The sequence below is a fragment of the Simochromis diagramma genome, unplaced genomic scaffold, assembly GCF_900408965.1.
Source record: "Simochromis diagramma unplaced genomic scaffold, fSimDia1.1 OVJJ01000596.1, whole genome shotgun sequence".
Taxonomy (NCBI): Eukaryota; Metazoa; Chordata; class Actinopteri; order Cichliformes; family Cichlidae; genus Simochromis; species Simochromis diagramma.
Window position 1 is genome coordinate 15,656,944 of NW_024387245.1, and position 23,719 is coordinate 15,680,662.

At 39.4% G+C, this 23,719-nt stretch overlaps 1 protein-coding gene and 1 long non-coding RNA gene across 2 annotated transcripts in view; one reads left to right on the forward strand and one right to left on the reverse strand.

Moving 5' to 3' along the window:
- Positions 1-11,178, reverse strand: part of LOC120714318 (matrix metalloproteinase-17-like) — an 89,202-nt gene extending 78,024 nt beyond the window's left edge. The window contains exon 1 of the mRNA XM_040000477.1: positions 10,024-11,178. Within this exon, the coding sequence (XP_039856411.1) occupies positions 10,024-10,167 (144 nt within the window). The 5' untranslated portion in view covers positions 10,168-11,178. The remainder of the gene's footprint in view (positions 1-10,023) is intronic.
- The window catches only part of LOC120714343, an 873,031-nt gene extending 850,110 nt beyond the window's left edge, over positions 1-22,921 (forward strand). The window contains exon 3 of the long non-coding RNA XR_005691397.1: positions 22,799-22,921. This is a non-coding gene — a long non-coding RNA (uncharacterized LOC120714343). The remainder of the gene's footprint in view (positions 1-22,798) is intronic.
- The last annotated feature ends 798 nt before the right edge of the window (positions 22,922-23,719 follow it).

The window sequence follows — 23,719 nt, forward strand, 5'->3', positions numbered from 1 at the left end:
GAGGTGATTGGATGGACAAAAGACTAGTGTGATACATTTATATGAACTGCAATATGTTGGGTTAGTTAGACAATAATCAAGCATATGTAAGCACAAATCTATGTGTAAATTATAAGCAGAATTAGATAAAAGGCAGCACAGTCTTGCACTGACGTCTGGTTCAAATCCACTGGTGGGCTCGGGTCTCTCTGTGGAGTTTGCATGTTCTCTCCGTGTCTGCGTGGGTTTTCTCCAGCTACTCCAGCTTCCTCCCACGATCCAAAGACGTGTATGTTAAGCTAACCGGTGAGTCTAAATTGAATGCAAGCATGAATGGCTGTTCATCTATCTATGTTAGCAGTGCAATAGACTGGCAACCTGTCCAGGCTGTAGTCAACCTGTCACACTATGGCAACTGGGATATATACAGCATTCCATTTGAAGATGGAAGTTGGAAATGCCAATGTTTTTCAGGGCCAAAAAAAGAACAACTGCAATGTGATGTATTGTTAATGATTGATGAATGGGTTGACTGAGTGAGCAAAACAAATCCTGTTTTCCTTGCTTTTCTGACTACTAATAATGGAACATGGTCAACCCAGGAGTCATGGAATGGAAAATGCATTAATGGGTTGAGAAAACACAAAATCTGTGTTTACTATACAGAGTTTACTTGAGATGGGTGCTTAGGTACATGTCACGGCGGGGTGCGTCGATGTATTTTTTAAACGGACCCAAGAGTAGACGCTGCAGGAGACGGAGCTGGTTTGCAAAACAAAAGCGAATCTTTATTAGGGCTAAATGAAGGCAAACAAGAAGAATGCTAAGGGGAAAAACAGAAAACGACAAAACTACACTGGGAGCAGACTATTAACGACTATGAAACGGTGAAACCTATGATGCCTATGGTGTGGAATAACAGACGACCTGACAATGAGTGAACGGAAACACAGACTAAATACACACTAGGGGTAATCAGGGGGAGTGGAAACACATGAGGAAACAGCTGACACAAATGAACCTAAGGACATTACAGGAGAAGTGAATCTAAACACAATGATAAAGACACAGACTATTTTAAAATAAAACAGGAAACACTGAGAACATACAACAATCAAAGAATAAAACGAAGATACACAAAACATTGAGTTACAGACCCAGTACTATGACAGTATATTAACTTGCATGTTTTTTGACTGATTTTAACTTCTTTTTTTTAATTGCCCAAAAGATCAAGATCTGTGATTTATTTCCTAGCAAATAACGCCTTTATTTCCCCATATTTCCCATCATGGCATCTTATCTTCTGGCAGGCTTGCTGGCCAGGTTCCTGAGGTTGCAGTCCCTGATATCATTCAGTTCCTTATGCAAAAAGAAACTTGTAAGGCATCAGATGGAGTCTAACTTCCACTGCAGCTATTTACAACTGACCATACTTTTGCTCCGGAGATCTACTTTTTGCTTGAGTGCCTCTCTAAAAAGAACCTGCAGCACATGGATATTAGTTCACGTGCCAAAATGTCAACCTCACCGAGGCAGCAAAGCAGAACAACGACTACTGTCATCAACTGCAGTCCAAGACTGTGAAGTTTAGTGAGTCTGCAGGGTCAGGGAAACTCTGATTATATTGCTTAATGTTTTATTTGATCGAGTTGGAGTCCATGTACACACTGGAGAGAATGCTAATTATTGCTTTATAATTTACTGACAAAGTCACAATATAAGGTGCTACTTAATTATTTCTATAAGAAGGTATGGGGTCTGCCTCCATACATGTGCTTGCATGAATGCATATCCACCCTCATTACTGCAACAAACAGAAACAAATTCTGTGGGAAATGCTTTAGTTTCATATGATAAATTATAAAAGGGACACCTACACACTGTTTGGAATGATGCCCACAATGGCTTGCAGTTTTTTTGCATTTTGAAGAATGCTTTTTGTCAGAGAGTGTGTGTAAACCTCCTTGCTGAGACAGCCACCGGCTTGTCACAAAATCTTGTTTACTATGAGAAAAATGTGCTTAATTTGTGCAACTTGTACCTCATTTCTGAGAGGCCAGAAAGATGCACCTGTTTAAACACAAGTCTCTGCATTCTTTTTTCCCAAAATGAGCAAATTTCAGTACAAAGGGTATTAATGGCAGGCCTAAAAATTACAGTACAAATTAACCTTCACTTTATGGCAGAAGACAGAGGGTATGTACTGAGTGATGCCAAAGTCAATGAAAAATCCAGCAGAGTTAAAGAGGAAAATCTACTCAGTACCCAAAACATTTAGTGTAATATGTGTCTTTCTCCTCACTTCCGAAAACAAATCTATTACAGTTTCACTGTTAGAAGTCCACTTCTCGTGTTTTTTTTCCCCTAATATGGACATGCATCAATAACAGAAGGATAGATAACCTTTGTGACTGAATGGGGTAGTGGGAGATGGTAAAACGGGGATGCCAAGTAGAAAGAGGACTTAAAATGTCAGCAAGAGATTAAAGATAAACAAACTGATGGAGCCAATTAAAACAGCCCCCCTACAACTGGAGCCTAATTTAATAAGCATAAGTTTAAGTGTCTCCATTGAGGGTAAAAAGCCCCCAAACCTTCTTTGAAGTTCTTCTCTCTGTGGGTGCTAATGTGGCATGGCAATGAGAGAAAGCCCAACAGACACATGGACTGAATAAAGCTTAGCCAGTGTCCCTTGATAGTGGGGATAAAAGAAGGTTACACACAAATACATAACAGACCTGACAGAATTAGACTTTGACTTGTTTGTTTCTATGGGTTAACCTATACACCAATTATCCACAACACTAGAAACCCACTGGAAGGTTGAGTGTACAGCACGAATCATATTACAAACAAATGTTCTGCTGGGAAATCTTGGATCCCGGCATTCCTCTTGATTTAACTTTGACATGCAATATCCACCTTAATATTGCTGCAGACTCTACACGAGGAAGCCAACATGGAAGTGCCAAAACTGCAGCCCACTGAGGCTGACTGTAAAAGTAAGCCCCAAATCAACAGTGTTAAAATGCATGTTTACAGCCTGGTACAAGACAAGATTTTGGATAGTTTCCCACTTTTAAAAAACTGTTTGGTCATTGGATTTTTTTTTAAACAACTCACTTGTTTTCATTTTGTTCGAGCTTAAAGATGGAAGGTGCGGCTGCTTTGATTGACGGGACAGCATCTGTGATGCTGTAGCCTTTTGGAGTATTTCAAATGGAATCTCACTCAATAAACATGTCCTCTCATGGCCTTACTCCAGATGCTAGGTGAAATTCGAGTATTTGATCTGTGTCACATGGCACTTTTTAGCAATTATCTGTCTCTATGCATTGCACACATCCAGTTGATGGATGTTTAGAGAAAAACACTTCCTCATCTGTGCAGCCGAGTGATGGAAACATGTTGAGTTAAAAATCTGAAAGCAGCCTTTGTTTTTGTTCCTTTTGCTTGCATCAACTTTGGGAAATCTCAAACTATAACAGAAAGGTCATACGGTGATATGTAATTGCCTGTCATTCAAATAATCAGCAATCAGTGTCACATGTACACCATTGTTAATCTCTGTGACCTTTAATGGTATGGAAAATTGTCAATCAAATCCACTTTACATAAGATAGGAACTGTATAATAGAGTGGCATTGCATCAATATGTTTGCTCTATGAGCAGGTAGTATGCAAATTCATCTATGTAATTCCATTTTAAAGTTCAATTCAATTCAGTTTTATTTAAATAACACTAATTCAGAACAACAGTTGCTTCAAGGCACTGTGTACAGTAAAGACTCTACAGTATTAGAAAGACACCCCAACAGTTACCAAACTGTTAGTATGTATATAAGTTTCACAACAATTTTGTGTCTGAAAAATTCCGAGTTTCATGTCACTTTTCTGCAACTTGCTTGGTGTGTAATGGCCTTATGACTATTGTAGCAGTTAAAAGGGATGGTTCATGGTCACCTGACTCAGCCCTACATTTAAGCTTTATCAAAAAGGAACATTTTTAAGCCTAATCTTGAAAGTAGAGAGGGTGTCTGTCTCCTGAATCCAAACTGGTAGCTGGTTTCACAGGAGAGGAGCCTGATAGCTGATGGCTCTGCCTCCCATTCGCCTTTTACAAACTCTAGGAACCACAAGTAAGTGCAGTCTGAGAGTGACGTGCTCTGTTAGGACAATAAGGTACTATGGCGTCTTTAAGATAGGAGGGGGCCTTATTAAGTTCAGAGATAAAGGAGTGACTATGTATGTAAGGATGTATATATGGACTGCCCTGGTACACAATTCATAAAGCCATGAAAGAGCTGCCGCATGTTTCTATAGTGATCCTTGCAGTGATGTCTGTTTAGCTTTAGCTGAGGAATGTTGGCAACTGGCATGTCTACATTAAGCATGCTCATTCAAAAATACACACAGAGCATGCACACACGTGCAAGTGTGTCCATATTGCTGTGTTTGACTCTATTTTTAAACTTGAGTCCGAAACAGCAAAGCTCTGTTCTTACCATAAACCCAAATGCAAAATTAAGCCCACTTCAGAATACGATTCAAACAGTCAACTAAACTGCAATTTACAGGATCACGAGTGCCTCTTAAAATTCTGCAGATTGTTACTGGCTCATTATATTCACTTGATAGGAGTTTGAGTATCAACAGTGGACTAGAGAAAGTAGGTCTAATTGCCAGTGATATTTGGATGGAGACGCAGCTTATCTCTGCCACCCACTCAATCTCTCTTGGTCTTCTTCCTGCTCCTGTAATTCTCCTCATTTTATTTGGACATTCAGACGAATAGGATCATGAACCCATAGCGGTCTTGAAGTTGACTCCAAAGATGACAAACATTTGTCCTCATCCAGTCCCTCACCTTTTCTTTATTTCAGCCATCTATTTCACTTGTTCAGAAATGACAACTGCTTTGTAACGACAAATAAAGAGATCACTAGTGTGGCACTGACCAACACACACACACACACACACACACACACACACACACACACACACACACACACACACACACACACACACACACACACACACACACACACCGATCTATACACAACTTATAAAACAGAAACACACAAACAAGAAGAAAGTGGCATTCACATACAGACATAACCACATTTATTATAATTCTGCCAATTTCTGCAAGCAATTTCAGAGAAGCTTTGTTGTTCCTTTTGGGTTTTCTTGATCGTGCTAGTAAAGCCGTCTATTGGCAGTTCAGTTGGCATGGCTATGGATTATTTTAGGTTTTAGCATGTGAGCCAGCATAACACCAGAAACCACTGTAATTACAAGATGTAGTCGGCCCTTTGAATAGCAACGGCAACCAAAACCTTGATCCGGTCAAAGACAAGAGGGAAGGCGGGGCCCCCGAAGTTAAAATAGAACTGTCCACATGGAGCTGATTTGAGGTTTTCTATATGGGGAGCCCTGGAGAGTGCCTGCACAAGTAATGAAGTCAGTTCAAACCAATCGCGTGCAGCTCTGTTGTGGAAAACATCACTCACTTGCCCACAATATTAAATCCATCACTACTGTAAAACTAAACAAAAATAGATGGGAGAGAACTACTGTGTTGAGACTAAGATATCCACCCTTTTCTGCTGAAATAAAAAGCAGATAAACTGATAAGATCCAGCCTGGAGTGCTTGTGCCACCAACCAGTTCAATCATTTTACTGTTACATAAAGTCAGACGGCAGAAAAAGAGTGAATTTGTTTTGGTGCATATAAATCTGAAATGCACATGCAACCCACAAAAACACATCCCAGAGCACTAGAGGCTTGTTTTACTAGGATATTTTAGACTCGCCAGTATAGTTAAGTAGTCATAATTTAACTCAGAGAGTTACACAGAAATGAGCACTGGTTTTATGGACTCGCTTCCATTTTCTGCTGGAGTAAATAAAGATAAGTGTTTTGATGTGGTTGCATGACCAGCTGTGTCTTAATTTTCCCAAAATGTGTTGCAAATTATTCCACTGATATCTGATTACTTACATTTGAGCCATTGTCAGAGTCACTCTTTGTGAAACCAGCCAAAGATCAGGAAAATTCAGAACTTCATTATTAGAAAGGGATTTAGCAGTTTGAACAAACAAGGCAAGACCAACTATCACATTCATGGCTTAAATAATACAGACAAATTCATTTGCTGGCTGAAAACATTATGCAGAAGTGCTGCAGCTGCCACACTTAACTCCCACACCAGCATGCTACAGCGCAGCCAACAGAGCACCAGGGCCCTTAAGATCCTTGCTGAATTGGGCTCTAAGGATATTATGAACTCTGACAGTTTCCTCAGAAACTTGCAAGTCCCAAGAGAACTTTTACACTTAGCAAAGCTGCAATGACAGATTGGAAAGGAGCAGATTGAAGGACTGGTTCATTTCCACAGTATCTCCCTCTTCCCGAGAAGCCAGGAATGTGTTATATATTACATGATGAACGCTCTCTCTCTCTCGCTCTCTGTTAATCATGACACAATGCTGCACAGAAATCTACCCCTTGACATCAGAGAAAAAAATGCCCTTGTCCTGGATATAATCCCCATGGCGCAGTAGTACAGACATAAGGGTCACACGTCAAGATAGAAGTGGAACGGTAGTGCTAAAAGTATCCAAAAGTCGGGCATGATAGAAATGAAGTAGCATTTTACTTTTTCCTGCTTTTCATTCAATATCTGCTGTCTTTTCTTTTCCTTCTTTGTTAGTTTTTTTTGATAATATATAGCTGATTAGTCATTTCGGTGCACAATGCTTCCATCACTCCTTCCCTTGACTGTTTCTGCATCCAGCTTTCTCTTTGAGCTGCCTCTCTCCCTGGGCCTCTACGTGTAATCAGAAGAACCATGATGTGCTGGTAGAAAGAAAGCATCCTATATCTGGGTTGGAAGAAGAAAATTGAAGGAAGGAGACTGAATGACTGAGGGGACAGAATATAATACTGGTGAACTGCGCACTCATGAGAGGCAAAGAAAGAGCTAATGAGGAGTGTTGGGGCTGGGCACGCCGGTTGCATGAGAATTCAGTATTATGAGGTCTAGCAGTGAAGAGGAAAAAAGGGAGCAGTGGTAAAGAGGGTGGCGTCTACCAGGGTTTCCTTTTTTTCCCTTCTCTACTCAGTGGACAGAAGACCAGATGGTGCTCTCATTAAAGGAATTATGAAGCAAAATGAGAGTTAGAGGCAGTCTGGTAAGGAATGGTTATCCCATCAGACATATACCACACACTTATTTGGTTTTATTGCTTAAAGACATGAAAAAATAAATAAGTTAACATTTTCAGCATTAAAAGATTAAATGCAGGAAAGGCATTTTTTCCACACTTTTACAGCATTAAAGCGTACTTAAGGTGCTTTTATCAACAACTTTTACGCTCACCACACCTCTAGCTTAAGACAGCTGCAATAGCAAGTACAATATTAGAGATGAACAGTTCCCAGAGGAAGTCAGACATTCAGTACTGGAGTAGAAAGCAGCCATCAGGATTAAAATGACATTATGAGTGGAAAACATAGTGCAGGGACCATTATAGCTGTTGTGTAGTAGTTCCCTCATATGCTGAAATTGCAAATTGGTGCTCTGCAGTGATGTACTGGGCTAGATAACAGCAAAGCTGAAAACTGCATGCCTCAGAGCTGTGCTTAAGTTTGTGGTGCAGTTAATTATGGTCACTGTGTACAGTGGTTACAAAGAGAGATGGATACATTCAGCGCTACATTCAGCACGACTAAAAGCCAAGAAATAGCTCTGAAGTGTAATGGGACTGTGGAGCAGTAGAGCTGGGGATCAGGACACGCTTCTGTGGGTAGATGGTTGTTTTTGTGGACCGAGTCCCAAATGTATAGCACTTATGAAAACCACTGGGCTGAGCCGGGGAGAAGCTACTCAGACCCTCAACAACTAATTATCCACCTGTTTCTCAGCAGCTGAGGGTGATTTCATCAATGCAGGAGAAGTCTTATTTAAAAGTTAATCAACCAATCACAGGGGAGAATGGTGCTCATCTGTCCATCTGCCTACCCATGACCATCCTGAAGCTGCTTTCACATACTGAGAAAAAAATCCTGGTATTGCACACATGCTGTATGCTGAAACTGTTGAGTCTAAGGTGCTAACGTTACGATAGGGAATGACATGGTGTCAGAGCGTCGATAAAGCCCCAGCTTTCAAGCAAAACTTCTCCAGTGTGTTAATTTGTGTATTTATTCTGCTTTATCAAATTACAAATTGGAGACTTTGAGGTTCTGGAATGTTGATTAGAAAAATCAAGAAATGTGTGGATGTCACCTTGGGTTCTGAGACACTGTGACAAGTATTTCTTCATTATTTTCTCTAGACTTTTAGACATAAAAACTAACTGTTTCGTTGCAGAAATTACTCCATTAATCAGCAATGAAAACAATGTGTCTAACCACTCCTGTCAGTGATGCTTAGACATTACCCCCACTACTATTTACAGGCTAAAAATTACGTAAACATTATAGTTAAACCCATCTAAAGCCACTCGTAGTGAAGCAGCTAACACAAACCTGAGGAGAGCCAATGTAAACACATGACTGATGAGGATAGTGCTTTAAGTAGCAAATATTAAACCCAACCAGTCTTTTCAACTCAAACCAGGATGGTTTAGTGGTAAGAAAAACTGCTTAAGTCAAGGACACATTGTTCTGTTTCTCCTGGCTACATAAGAGACCAAGTATTTGTTGAGTATCAAGATGGCTTTAAGGTATGGCGACCAAACATTTGCAATTAACACACTGTATTCTTCAAACCTGAGAAACTGAAGGTCAAAACATGTCTGTAGGTCTGAGTATTGAAGACCAAGGAAACAAAATGTTGTCTCCAAAACATCCACCAGGTAATACGTGCAACTGGTCGAGCTTGAAAACCAACCCTGAAAGTTCTTTGATAACAGACTTAATGTGCAATCTTCTCCATCACCACCACCAACAACGACAAAAAAAGACAAACAAGCAGCTGGCAGAGACGAATGCAGGGAGACACAAGCTGAATGAACAGCAATACAATATGAATCCATCAAAGCTCAGAGGGATGAATCTCTATGGGGAGACTGACTATGGTTTTATATTAGGCAAAACAATGTGGAGATAACAAGAAATAGTAAAACCTAATGAGACAGTTAAGTTGATCTGTAATATAGCCATTAATGTATACACTTAATTAGAGTGTCTCAAGAGTTCCTAATTAACAGATACTTGTTTAATTTGCAAGTCCGCAGCTCATTAAACTCCAAATATAAAGTGGAAGTATTGTGAGCCCAAGCTGCTGATGAAAATATTATACAATAGCTTTAATTTGCTGAATACAGTTCACTGAGAGGAATGGAGTGATTTTTTTTTTTGACTGTACCATGGCTTATTCATAAAACAGAGTGTAAATAGTAAAATTCACATTACAATTATGGACTTGTTCCACACTTTAATTCCATTTATCGCCACAGTAAACTAATGAAAACTATTAAACTAGCAGCTCACGCCAGTAATAGGTTTGCGCTTTATCTTTTTTTCCCTCATGCTGATCAAACTCAGCATGAGGAAAATATACTGAAGTAGTCTTTTAGAGGCATTACTGAGGAAAGGAAATAATGTCCTATGGCTGAGGTTGTCGTCGCGCTGGAAGGGAGCCCCGCTTGCCATTCATCAGTGGAGGATATACTATGTCAGCATGCTGTGGAGGAGGTCGATATGCCGCCAAGGCAAATACATTTACATTTATTTATTGAATACCATTACAGGGACTCTGATTCCTGCTTTGGCAACAGTCTCCTATTTTTCTCCATTACACCCAGTCTGCAACGCCAGGCTACCCTAGGGACACTGGACCGCTTCGAGGTGTTACAGTTCCGATCAAATGGAAAGGACGGCATTCCTACATGCAAAAGTAGGGTAAACTGCTCATTTCCGAGAGTTGGTATGCCCACGGGAGGTCTGAAAACTTTCCACTCCCCATGCATGTCTAAAAACCTTAATGTAGCAAACTTCCTATCCCCGTGTAAAAAGATGGAAAACTTACCACCCCCATGTCCAGCTGCTCGGTACTCAGAGAAGGAGCCGCTCCAGCCAGAGGTAAAAACCACAATACCGGCATCACCACCACCAGCAGCAGCATCTTAGGAGAGATATTCCTCATCCACTTGTGAAGAACCAAAGAAATCATGATGCCCTATGACAGGCTGATCCTGCAGGGCTCAGACATCGACCCCGGCAGCCGCATCCATTGGATAAATCGTACGCCGACACTCTGTGAAATGTGCCCCAGTCAGTCTACCTCACTGTTGACCGTAAGCACATAAAACACATTAAACCCGTTTTTTTCTCTCTCTCTCTTCGGTAGGGACGTTAAGGAATTTCAAGTTTTTGTTTTCTACGAAATAACACTTGTGATCACCGCCTAAGTGGTCACAACAAGAAGTAACAAACTGAATATTCTCAGTCTGTATAAGAAGTCCTTCACAGGTTATTTATTCCAGCAGCAAGACACCCGAGGTCCGCTCCGGATCGTACACTCTCGAACACTGTGGAAAGAAAGCAGCTGTGTGCGGCTTTGTCCCGGGCAGGAGAGGAGATCGCACGTTGACAGGCACGCTGAGAGAGTGGATGAGTATTTGGCTCAAAGGATTCTGGGGAAGGAGGGAGAAGGGGGGAGAAGGGGAGTTCAGCGCCTTTCTCAGCCCACTTGGACTCTACTTAATGTATGACGCGCGTCGTGCGTAACGTGAAGGTCTCAGGGGTGGCTTGGGTTAAGACATAAAGCACAGTTTATCGATTTTGCTCTTTTATCCTTACACGAGAAATGTGTCAGTGTTAAGTGTGTATATTTCTTGGGCTAAATCCTGTTTTGAAGCAGTAGCGTGAATTTGAGTTTGTCTGTGTGTTACACAAACAGGAGATCGAAGAAAGATGCAAAAGAGCGTCTTTTAACCATGCATCGTGGTAATAACATTACAATACCAGTATGCTTGTTGTTCCCTGAAACGGAAATACAGCGATATATACTGGAAGGGTCAGACAGAATCTTTGAGATATTCCTATTTCGCAGTTGGTAAATCCTCTTAACTTCATGATTGCTCGAATTTCCTCTGGTGCCAGTGGATTTTAAAAAAGTGAATAATTTTTTATGGATTAACTGCAAGTGGATGCATCGATACACCCGCCAGGATCATTTGCCTTTATTGTCATTGTCACAAGAACAAGACAGTACAGGCTCTCCAACAACAATTAATAATAACTAATAAATGATAAATAAATAGTAAAATTAAAATAGTAAATACAAATTAATTTTATGTAATTTAAAGCCAGGAAGAGTTGTGTATGCGAGCCATTACGAAGTCTGATTGCTTGTGGATGGAAACTGTTTGTCATTCCACAAGTCATTGCTTTAATGGACCTGAACCTGTTGCCTGATGGGAGCAGCTGGAACAGGTGATGGGCAGAGTGAGAAGAGTCAGTGAGGATAGGTAGCTGCAAACAGCGGGAGGAGATGGTTGTAATATATGGAAGCTCTGCCCCAATGATCTTTCCAGCAGTTTTAATGATCCTCTGGATGGCTTCCTGTTCTTCCTTTTGTGCAGCTAAAGAGCCAGGCAGCAACACTTTGTATTGCACACAGGCAGAAACTGACCAACAGTCTCTGTGGTAGCTTTGCTTTCCTCTGTTTCCTGAAAGACAAGAGGCATTGTTGGGCTTTACTGATGCCCAAAGCTGTGTTGGAGTCCCAGGATAGTTTCCTGTGAACATTATCCCCAAGAACTACAAGCTGGCGACACACACCATCTCCTTACTCTTAATGTAAAGTGGGGGATGGTTACACAGACCTGACCTCAGGAGATCCACAATCATCTCTTTTGTTTTGCTGATATTCAGGCAGAGTGTGATCAGAGCACCAGACTGCCAATTTATCTGCTTTCTTCCTGTAAGGCCAAACACTGTGGTCTCATTTCCACTTTGGGGACTCTATGAATTTGTGGTAAGAAATACGACTTTGAATATAAATTTCAATTTGTCTGTTTAGTCTTAATCTTAGTCCTGAATTTGTGTTATTGACAAAGAGTACATTTACAACACAAGACTTAGAGATAAAGTAATAATTAAGACACAAAGTGGGTTGGGGTTTACCATCACACATTTTGAATTAGCTTGCTACAAGCCATTAAAATAGTAAACTTGGAACTCTTCCACATCTCCTCATTGTGCAGTTTTAATCACTGCTAATTAAGGCTAGGTGATCCAATTTTTAGTCCTTATTATTCCCTAAGTGTGACTTTATTCAACTAATATTTTAATACATGGCAGCACAGCAGTGTGGTGGTTAGTGCTGTCGCTGTACAGCAGGAATGTCCTTGGTTCAAATCATATCATAGTGCTTCTATGTGAAGTTTGCATGTGCTTTTTTCCTGTCTGTTTGGGTTTTGTCCTGGTACTCTGGCTTTCTCCCCCAGTAACAAAGACATGCATGTATTAGGTTAATTGGCGCCAGTGTTGGTCATGTTACTTGAAAAAAGTAATCAGTAACTAATTACCGATTACTTCCCCAAAAAAGTAATCCCGTTACTTTACTGATTACTTATTTTCAAAAGTAATTAATTACTTAGTTACTTAGTTACTTTTTAAAAACACGATTTACAACCTGAATAGGTGATAAAGCGATAGATCTTTCAGCCCAATTCTATTTTTTCTGCATCATAATCCATCATACAAAATGTAATCAAATGAAAAAGTCTCTTTTTAAAACTTGTTTTATTAGTTTTAATCTTTTAACTTTATGCATGAAGCAAACATTAAATTATATGCAACATTCTCTGACTGGAAGAAATTTGTTTAACATTTAAACTTATTTTCTGCACATTCCAGCACATAAAATAATTTTTTTTGTGTGTTTACACTCAGTCTTTCAAATAGATGCAAGTAAAACATAGCAGAAAATACATAACATCAAAGACTAGCGGCCCTGTTGCTCTATTTTCACCTGTAAAGCAGGAGTGGGGTAGGCGGAGGTTTACCCTGGTGCAGGTGTGCCGCAGTGGTCAGTGGAAGAATCCGCGAGTTTCTTTGTGAGTTTCCCATTACGTGGTAGCACACTCCCGGTGCTTGCTTGGAAGTTTAGGGGGTTTTTTTTGCTGTAAAAAGAAGTTTTCTTCCCACGCACAACGGACACTAATGTTTTTGTCACTTTTTATGGAATCAAACTCAAAATAAGGTCAGTACTTCCACGCTTTAAACGCTGCACGCTCATACTCTCTCCTGCACTCGATATATTATCCATTGTTGATCTGCACGCAGCTGTTGCCACGAACGTCGCACTCGCTTACGTCACTGTCATGAGGCATTCTCACAAAAAAATCACGGTTTTAATAACGCAGCGTTACTACGGGAAAGTAACGGTAATCTAATTACCATTTTTGCAATAGTAATCCCTTACTTTACTCGTTACCTGAAAAAAGTAATCAGATTACAGTAACGCGTACTGCCCATCTCTGATTGGCGCATATAAATGATTGACTTATCTCCCTGTGTCAATCCTGTAACAGATTGGCGACCTGTCCAGGATGTAGTCCACCTCTCATTCTGCCACAGTGGGTATAAGGTCCTATGACCCTGCATTGGATAAGTGAAAGTGAATGAATGGACAGATTGAAAATGCAATGGCAAGGAATGAAGGAACTTTGAGTTAATTGGCACATAAAGAGTTTAAAAGGGTTATTTGATTGGTGTTGGACAGGCAGACGTCATGGTTGCTTCTTCACTGCATCATCCATGGGAACATTTCAAAGTAGATCACAGCCAAGGTTATTCAGTCAGCTCTTTGACGCCACTGTGCCCTTTCAGGACGCCACAGTGGCAGCAGTCGTAGTCGAAGCAATCATCTAAGTAGTAATGTTATTGATGCAGATTTTCAGTTAAACCATGAGCAGTGAGTGCTCAAAGAGTTAAAGAACATGGGGAATTAATAAACATATCAGCAGAAGTTAGGTCAGTGAAGTAGAGAATCTGCATATGTCTCTGAAATGCAAAGATGTTTTATTTTGTACCCCTCATTACACTTCTATTTTCACCATATTTGAGAAAACATCAGAGAAAACACAAAACAATTTGCTGCGCTACAGAGATAATTATTATATGAAACAGAGGTATGAGGCGGTTCCTTTCTTCTAAAAAAAAAGGGTAATGCACTAATTTATTTTCTTTGTGTTGCATAATATTTAAATCCACCAGGTATTGTAGGTGCATTATTGTAATGACCAGCATACTGAGAGCACATTTAACTAGTTCATATGCAGACTGGTCACTCGATGTAAACAGAATAAAGTATTTGAACGCATTTAAATGACTGATGCTTGTTTTTATTTTGTCGTGCTCTTGTTCTTGGTAGGAACGAACACACTTGCACATATACACACATTTATTCTCATCCATTACAGCAGTCATTCGTCACTGGTCCAGAGGGGGAACGACATGAAAAATATATTTTTGCTCAGCTGCATTAAGTTCTGCTGTGTTAGAGCTGCTTCCAGTCCCAGTCAGACTAGTCATATTGCTACAACATTATGATAATTGTAGCATCCGAATATTGTGTCTCACAGCATGCCTGCTGGCAAAAAAAGAAGCTTCAATCATCTGGTTTTATATTAACAGAAGGTTAAAACATCCATTTACTCATCTCAGTCTGCTGTGCACATTTTACCTGAAGTGTTTCGCCATCCTCAGACTCCTTCCCAGAGAAATTTAGCTCATTTCCTTGGTCAGATCGCATAATGATAGGAAGAGCCATTGCCCACTGCAGACGTGGACTGAATTGAGTTTTTTGGCCGCTGCTACTGTAGCTTGTGCATTTTAATATTTATTGTAGAACATTGTGCCAAATGGCCGCAGACCTTTTGAATTCCTCAGGATAAAACTCAACAGACAAGTGCATTGTTTGATGGCATTGAGCAGCGATGAGATTGTTGTTGCGTGCCTTACTGGGTTGTTGTGTGATCAGAGAGATGACATTTGATCATTCTTATTAAGTCATGTAAATGATTTATCTTTGTCTATTGCGTGTGTGTCAGACCCTCTGTGGTCTGTTTCATAACCTGTTGCAGAGATATTTACGCAAGAGTAAACTACATTACAAAAAAAGCAACATTTTCAACATTACCATAATCCAAATAATTAAACAAATGATGCTTGATTTGTTTCAAACTTATAAAAAAATACATCTTTTGATCTGCTGTCTTTCTAAATGTTTACCATTTTGTTGAAAATGGTTAAAAATCCACAGTAATACTTTTTCCCATCTCCACTGACCCTCCTGATCTATTTAAAGTTCCAGAGCCAAGACTGGAGTTATACTCGGAAATCTCAATTTCATCTAAACAGCATCCATTTGTCACATTTTTGTTCTCATTCTGAGCAGGTTCTGCTGCCTTGCTCACAGTAATCCGGAGTAGCAGTGACGAGTACAAGACTGTGGCCCTTTCTGAGTCTTAAAAATTATTTTATGTGGCATTTAACACATAGCTTTTGATGCACCACAGGAACACTGCATAAATAATATACACACGTAATCTGGTTAAATGTAGATATTCACCCCTGGGAAGGTTGAATGTAGTAAACTCCATTTAGCCTGCCAGAGTGCATGAGCTTTACTGTAAATAATGCTTCTGATTACATTTATTTAGTTAACAATATCTCCCTGGACAGTAAAATCAATCAAGGATATGTTATAATTAATCAATCATTGTGTGTTTTTGTGTGCATGTGTCGTTGATTCAAATGCGTCTCTCTCTATTTCCACATCTCTCTTTTTCCTCCTCCCCTTCAAAGTCTGCCTTACCCAATCTTTCTGTCACACTCTCGCAGACTTTGATGTATAGTTCTTGTAAGTCCACAAACGCTGGGGGCAGCCCACCATAAAATCTACAGTGAGAAGACATGAGGGATCTCCCGCAGACTTTCTCAGCCCTTCATGCACGCTTTCTGTAAGATGCTTGAGGACATGCTCCATAATTCATATGATTGTGTCTTTTAAAGTACGACTAGTAGGAGAAGCCCAGAAGTGTCCAAAAACAAATAAGCATAAAGGAAACAGAGTTCAGGTCTGCATGTAGATATATACAGCAGACACGGGTCATTTATCAGCTTTCAGCTGTTTGGCCTGTGTGAAGACATTTTCACCATATTGTGAGCTGGCTGGTCTGCACACATGCTCACTGACGTTTGCAGATGGATGATTACTGACTCTCTTTGCTAATCTTCTCTGTAAATTTATTTATTTTTTTTGCTATTCTTTAGCTTTTGTTTGTTCTTTTTAAATTAATTTCCGAAACACATAAAATGCAGCAAAGCAAAGAATTTAGTTAAACAAACAAACAGGTGCTTGAATTCTTCTGTAGTCCTATTGAGGTGGGTTTTCTGAGCTAGGATAAAAAACCCCAAAACAAAACCAAAAATAATAGTTCAAAGATACTTTTTAAATTATTTTAAAATTACAGTCAGAATGCTGACTATATAGTACCAGGAAAAAGTTGTGAGGCTACTGCTTATTTTTAAATATTTTGCTAGGAAAATGGAAAGGTTCTCCATACTTCTCAAGGCTTCTTGAAGGACATTCAAAGTAATGTTGAGGTCCTGGCTCTGGGGAGGCCAGTTTGTGGCTGATAGTATTCAATTGTGTGCTTTTCTATCCAGTTATGCTTTTATTGTCATACAGAAAAATGAAGCTGGTGCCAATTGGATGCTTTCTAGGTGTTATTTTTAACAGCACTTTTCTGCATTTATAATTCCATCAAATTTCCCACACCAAACCATGAAAACACCTCCACCATGTGTTACATGTGGCTACAGATGACCTTATCTCTCTCATGACCTTGTCTGTATATACTGACAATGGTCAGTAAAACTACTATTTTCAAATTTGGATTCATCACTCCATCAGATCTGTTACCAATGATTTTCAGTACAGTTCTTGTGTAATTTGGTAACCTCAGCTTTTTCTCCCTATTTCCCTTCCAAAGAAGAGTGACAGCCACCCTTCCACTGAGGCCATCTCTTCAGATGAGCCTTCAGCAAGCAGTAGATGAATCACTAAATGGCCAAATGAATCTCTCAGGTTCTGTGTCAGGTTCTGTGTCAGGTCTTTGTTGGGTTTTTTCCCCCATACAAGTACAAGGACTGAACTGAAAATAAGTGAAAAAGCAGCCAATGTCTGAAGAAGAATCTGAAAGATCTTCCAAAATCTGAAGAAACATTGATCTAGACCACTTAAAAAAAACCCAAAACAAAAAACAACAAGAAACTCTGGCCTTTTGGAAGCAGAATATAAACAACATGTGGTGCCACTCTCCTGGAAAGAGCTGAGGAGAGCCCCAGATGAGGGGTCACTCAGCAGCCGCGGAGCAGAAGCCGGGGGGTTGCATTGACATGCCTGTGAGCCGTGCCAGAGTGACTGAGCCCCAGGCCGAGAGGCCAAGGGCACCCCACCCCCAAAGGGGCCCGAGCGACCTCCAAATGTATTAACTGACTAAATAAATTGAAGTAATTGTTTTAGAGAGTCAAGTTTAAGCTCAACATTACCTTCTCTGTGTTTAAAAGTTTGAACTCCAATATGACCTTGAATTGGGATGCTACCAGAGAGAATGTGTCAATGATGCTGGGGTCAATCTGTATTTACTAACACATGTTGAATCTATAATTTTAAACATTTCAGAAGGTTTTAAAAAAAAGAAGAAGCAGCATTTGTGGTTTTTTTGGGGGGTTTTTGTTAGCACGAATTTAGGCATAATATATCCCTTCCAGTGCTTCGTTCCCCTGCTAAATCTCCCAGCTATGCATATTTTAGGGACTCTATTGATAGATTTTGAAGATTGAGTAAGCAGTTATAGATAAAGGAGATTACACTCCTTCTCAAAGGCTCAGCAGGAATCACGCACACAGTTTACGAAATTCTGCAGGTGTCACAAAAAACAAACAAACGTAAAAAAAAAAACCGTGATTATACCAAATTATTATTTCAATTTGTGAAAGTGCCTAAATGTTTCTTATGCCATTCTGTTTCCAAGTAACAAAAGAGTCATTCAAAATTGACTGGAAGAAACTGGATAAGTAGAGAGTTCTTGCCAGTCTTACCATTCAGATTTTTCCTAATAGTAGCCCATAATTTTAGACTGTGTTGCAATGAGATTTTGCTTATCATAATGTGATAGTTAAGGCACTGAAGAAAACAAAATAGCAGCAAGAGAAGCTGGGCAGTTATTTTCCATTTGTACCTGGATTGGATGTGTAGTTTGCTCATCGCTCTGGGTGCAAAAGGCATAAAGAAGTGTGATTGTACCATTCCTTCAACAGACCTTGGGTTTTGCAAATACAGTATACCTTCTTAACATGTGTTTTTTCTTATTCCAGATAAAACAATAAATGTCATCGGATGTTAAAAAAACAACAACAAAAAAACAAATCAAAACACAAAAGAGGATTTAAAAAAAAAACAATAATAATAAAAATAGCAAAATAGGAATATTTTGATATAGAAACAAAATATTCAAGAGAATCTTCATTCTGATGGGATTAATTTTGCCGGCCCTGCCCAGTTACTTGTTTGGGCATTTATATTTTTTACATTTTCAAACTATTCTTCTTCTTCTATTAATTGCTGTTAATCTCTATAAAAATGTTGGCTTAAATATGATTAACTGTTATGTAAACACATTAAATACACTGAGAAATGAAACTGAGTTATTGTAACAAGAGGACAATATAACAGCAATAGTTAGTAATTAAGTAAGCTTTTCTTAAACACTTACGGAAGCCCTATTCTGTTATTTAAAACAATTAAAATAACTTGCTTAACTACACTTGTTATATATACTGCTACTTTACATAGAAAACTATTTTGAATACTTTATACTTTTACATAGCCTGGACATTATTTGAAGGTGATTTACCTGCGTGCTTCGATTTTATTGTCTCTCCTGTTATATCCCCAAGTGATTTAGAATAAAGGTTTTGGCTGGGTCCATGGATGTGTTCTATCACCTGTAAATAGTTATGAGGTCAGCCAGGATGTAAAATAAGTTGATGATTCTGTACTGGACCCAAGAAGGCCCATAAATCGTTTACTTTTTAATTTGGTTCTCCTGCAGGTCTACCTTGCTCTAAAAATGCTGTGTTATATTATTTTCTGTTAAAAGTCCTGCATTAAAAATACACAAAAAATATATCTGAAGATATACTTTCACTCATTTCCACTGATTTTTTAAGATGCTTTAACTAATTAATACCGGCTGGTGGTTGAATCCATAACATTTTATAATCTGACTGCATGTTTTATTATGTAAATTAAAAATCAACAAAGTAATTAGTGATAACAGCTGTTAAACTGATATAGTCAAGTCTCTCACTCTTATCAGTACTTGAGGAAATGCTTCTTCTGGAACTGGTATTCACTGGAATACCAGTTCCAGTTCAGGCTTTTGGGGGTTTGGGGGAGTAGGCTTGTTCTAAGTAATAACAGTGCAAACACCTAATTTAACAGTCTTCAAAATGCTGAATCAATCTTTAACAGACATTAAATTGTAATCGAATTTTGATTCCAATATTGATTAAACACCATTCAAAAAATGACACAAACTTAATTTTAAAACTAATTGTATGAAGAAGAGCTGATTGTTGTACTTTTTGGTCCTCTGTTCTGTTCTGCTTGGGAATCTAATAGATGATAAACGGGGGAGCACTGATTGACTGCAATTGAGTTACAGAAAAGACCCAACAAATGCATGGATGAATCAGTTTGGCTTTACTTAAGATTTACTTAAACCCTTTCATGTAAAAAATTGTTGTTGTTAACAATCATAAACATCGGTATTGATTAAAAGCCAAACAAGATTAAAAAAACAAACAAAATGATGGCATACACAATGGGCTCTAACAATAAGATATGGCATTTTGCCACATGGTGTTAACTCCAACTCTGCATTCATCCATTCAGTTTCAGGACAGCAGTGTAGGCAGAAATACCCAGTCCCACTGTCTCCAGCTTTTCCAGAATGACACAGAGATTTTCTTAAGTGATCCCTGGAACATAATATCTCCATTTGCTGGGTTTGCCCCAGGTCTTTCCCCGGTAGGAGAATGAAACACTCTAACACTAGAAGGCATCGTGAAGGCATCCTAGTCAAACCATCTCAACTGTCTCCTTTTGATGTGGAGGAGTAGTAGCTTCTCTTCTCCTGTAGGACCATGCTCCCATCTCAGAAACGCTTCAGTGGAAACTCATTTCCAGTTCTTGCATCTGCATTTTTATTCTTTCACTCACTATCCACAGACCATGGCATAGATCAACCAGTTAGCAATACCTTGGCCTTTAGGTGTAGTAGGCAGAACAATGCTTTGCTCTCCTGAGCGTTTTGACTGTTTGTCAGTTACTTTAAGGCTGACTGAAGTCTTCAGGTTATGACCTCAAGAACATCTCCTGCACAAGAACGTTTGCTTCAGATACTACCTATTAGCTAACTAGCTCACTATAGTAACTAACTAGCTAACTAAATCTGAGCTAATTCCATTTGCTGGAAATCCAGACCTTAGCCAGACTGCTTAATTTCTATTCCACATTTTCATTTAAAGTTAAATTCATCACTCAAACAATGCAACATAAATGGTAGATAGATTTATGACAGACTGGCTTAAAATCATGTGGCAGCTTTTCAAGACAGAAACACACTCGGGATGTTTCCTTTAATCATCCCGTCTAATTAATGACCAGATTAATTCAGTTAGGGGCCTAAATTGGCTTTATAGCATTATCCTACAGTATTCAGTATGGGTTACATTTCACGTGAAAGAACAGGGGAGGTTTCAGTTGTATGAATGTGATATTCATATTTAATTTATGGATCTCTCCAGCTGGTTGGTTTATACATGATGCCACACACTGTGCAGCATTTTCTCCTGAGAGATTCTGCATGTGTGAAATGCATATTGATCTCAATATGTATTTGTAATTAGTGGCAATACTACGATTAGACGATTGATTAAATCTGTAACAGGCCAGCTGTAGCACAGTATAATGAAATCTGATTATGTTAGCTGAAAGAGCTGCATGCAGACAAGCTACACCGCTGCTGTAAAAAAGATGAATGTCAGAAGGTGCAACGTGTCCGCCTCCTTCTTCTTAGTCCTCCTGAGTGTGGAAAAAAAGGAAAAAAAGAAAAACAACATATATTGGATAGTGAAATGAGAGGCCAAGAGGTTGGGCATGCAATACATACACATCTTTCCTTTCTTTTGTCCATATTAATCAGACTGGAGAGTAATCCTGATGGTTCCTTCCGCCCAGAGGTTTTGTGAGTGTGTCCTAGATTGGAAGTGGTTCTCTGAAATTGTGCCTGGGGCTCATCTACACCTATCCTGAGGTAATCTTTTTTCTCATCCGCCATGTCCATCCAGCTGCACACGATGGTACCATGTCCTGCATGGAAAAAAACTAAAAAAAAAACCCAACTCGTTCATATCTTTCTACAAGTAAATAGAGATTTTTGTCTCAGAGCACACCTCTGATTTTTATGTTTAATTCTAAGGAAGCGTTACTCTATGTTCTCTGTGTCACTTTCCTGCTCTCCTGTTGCACAGGAGTAGGGTCAGTTCCGCTTTCCCTTCAAAGTTAATAACTGTCAGCAAAGGAAGGAATAGTTAGCATTAACTGGCTTGTCACAATTCAGTGTTGCCGTGACTGAAGGACAGAAATGCATTCATCTACGCCTTTAATGTCCTCCACACATCTCTCAAGGACATTCTGTCAGGCAACATTTGTTATTGCACAAAGGCGTTGCTCTGGCGGACTCTGCTATGGACCACCAGCGCAATACAACAGCTATCTTCCCAAAAGGTTGTGTTAGATTTGTTGCTGAAAGAAGCCTGTAAAGTTGTTTTTTTTCTTCTTCTTTTAATTGCTTTTATCTGTTATCACACAATAACACACAGGACAACAAGAATCATTTTAATGTGTTTTATTGAATGTGAAAGAACATTGTGGAACTACTGGGATTTCTCATACAACTGATACAACAGTTAAACACTGTCATCGCTGCTGTGTCATTAAAAAATCCTCATAACTACCATCCATAATTACCAATGTGAATATAATATTGATTTAGATTTAGAACACAAAACATAAACAACTGCTTTTTGGAAACTAGTCTGTGCATTCAAAACAGTGACAGGAAACCTTGCATGTGTTTCCCCACACTCATTGAAATGGCAGCTCATGTGCTTTTATAATCATATTATCCCCCGCCCCCGCCCATTAATCTCTGCTTTAATCTCAGTAACCTTGGAATAAATGGATTCTGTGATTTTTATTTTTAGATGATTCTGAAGTTACATTTCAGGTGCAATGAAATACAACTGCATGTATATAGCACTTTTCTAATCTTACTGCACCCCCTCAAAGCGCTTTTAAGTACAAGTCACACTTTAATTATACATTCATATACATTAATTTCATATTAAAATTGCGAGTTAACATAACCTAATCTAACCCAGTGTCTTTGAATTGAGAGAAAGCCAGAGGAAACCCATGCAGGATTAGAAAGAACATGCAAACAGGGCACCAGCTGGGATTTGAACCAAGAACCTTCTTCCTATGAGAAAACACTGCTAATCCTGCTGCCCTATTAAAGATTGTGTGTCTGTGTTCAGGCAGCATTTCTCAAGACACCCTCTGACCTCTGTTCTTCATGTGTACTATATACGTATTATCACTCCTACTGTATTTTTCGGACTTTAAGGCGCACTTAAAATTCGTTAATTTTAAGCTACGAAGCCACACCGCTTCATGGATTGTCGGAGCATTATGGGTACCATAGTCAGGAGCCTCGTGGAGTAATCCAGGAGAAAACTCTGCTTCATGTCCCAAAGTCAAACGAACACTGTGGCATCACTGAGAGTTGAAAACTGTCTAAATTCTTTCATCTTTAATAAAATGATCAGTGTTGCTGCTTTACCAGTTGTAACAATAAAGTTTAACATCCAGGCATCCATAAAAACAGAATTTATTAAATTTATCGGAGTGGAAGTTAGCAGGAAGTTAGCTCGCTAGTTTCCACCTAAACATGATGTACCATGTTCTGACTGAGAAATTTCTGAAAGAATTAAAAGGTACAGCTCTGCTATCACTTCCAACATAAATGAAGACAGGAAACTAAACAGCAGTGACTTTTGTAGGGTTACTGAAGTTGGACTAGCTGGTGTATAATGATGTGCTACGTGATAGCTAGCGACACAGCTATGTTAGCATAACATAAACACAGTGAAGCTGGAGGATGAACACTAACTTTTTTCCTCTCGATGAACATTAATGTGAGGGTTCCCGATGGTTAGGGACAAATGCAATCGCATGGCAGGATGCTGTAAACCACAGGTGTTGAACTCCAGGCCTCGAGGGCTGGTGTCCCGCAGGTTTTAGATGTGTCCTTGATCCAACACAGCTGATTTAAATGGCTAAATGACCTTCTCAACATGTCTCCAGAGGCCTGGTAATGAACTAATCATCTGATTCAGGTGTGTTGAAACAGGGTGAGATCTAAAACCTGCAGGACACCGGCCCTCGAGGCCTGGAGTTCGACACCTCTGGACCAAACTTCAGTCAGGAGAACAACTGAGATAATCCATCCACAATACGAGGTTAGTCATGAATATACTGCAACAACATGGGAATAGAGCAGTTGCGAGAGAAT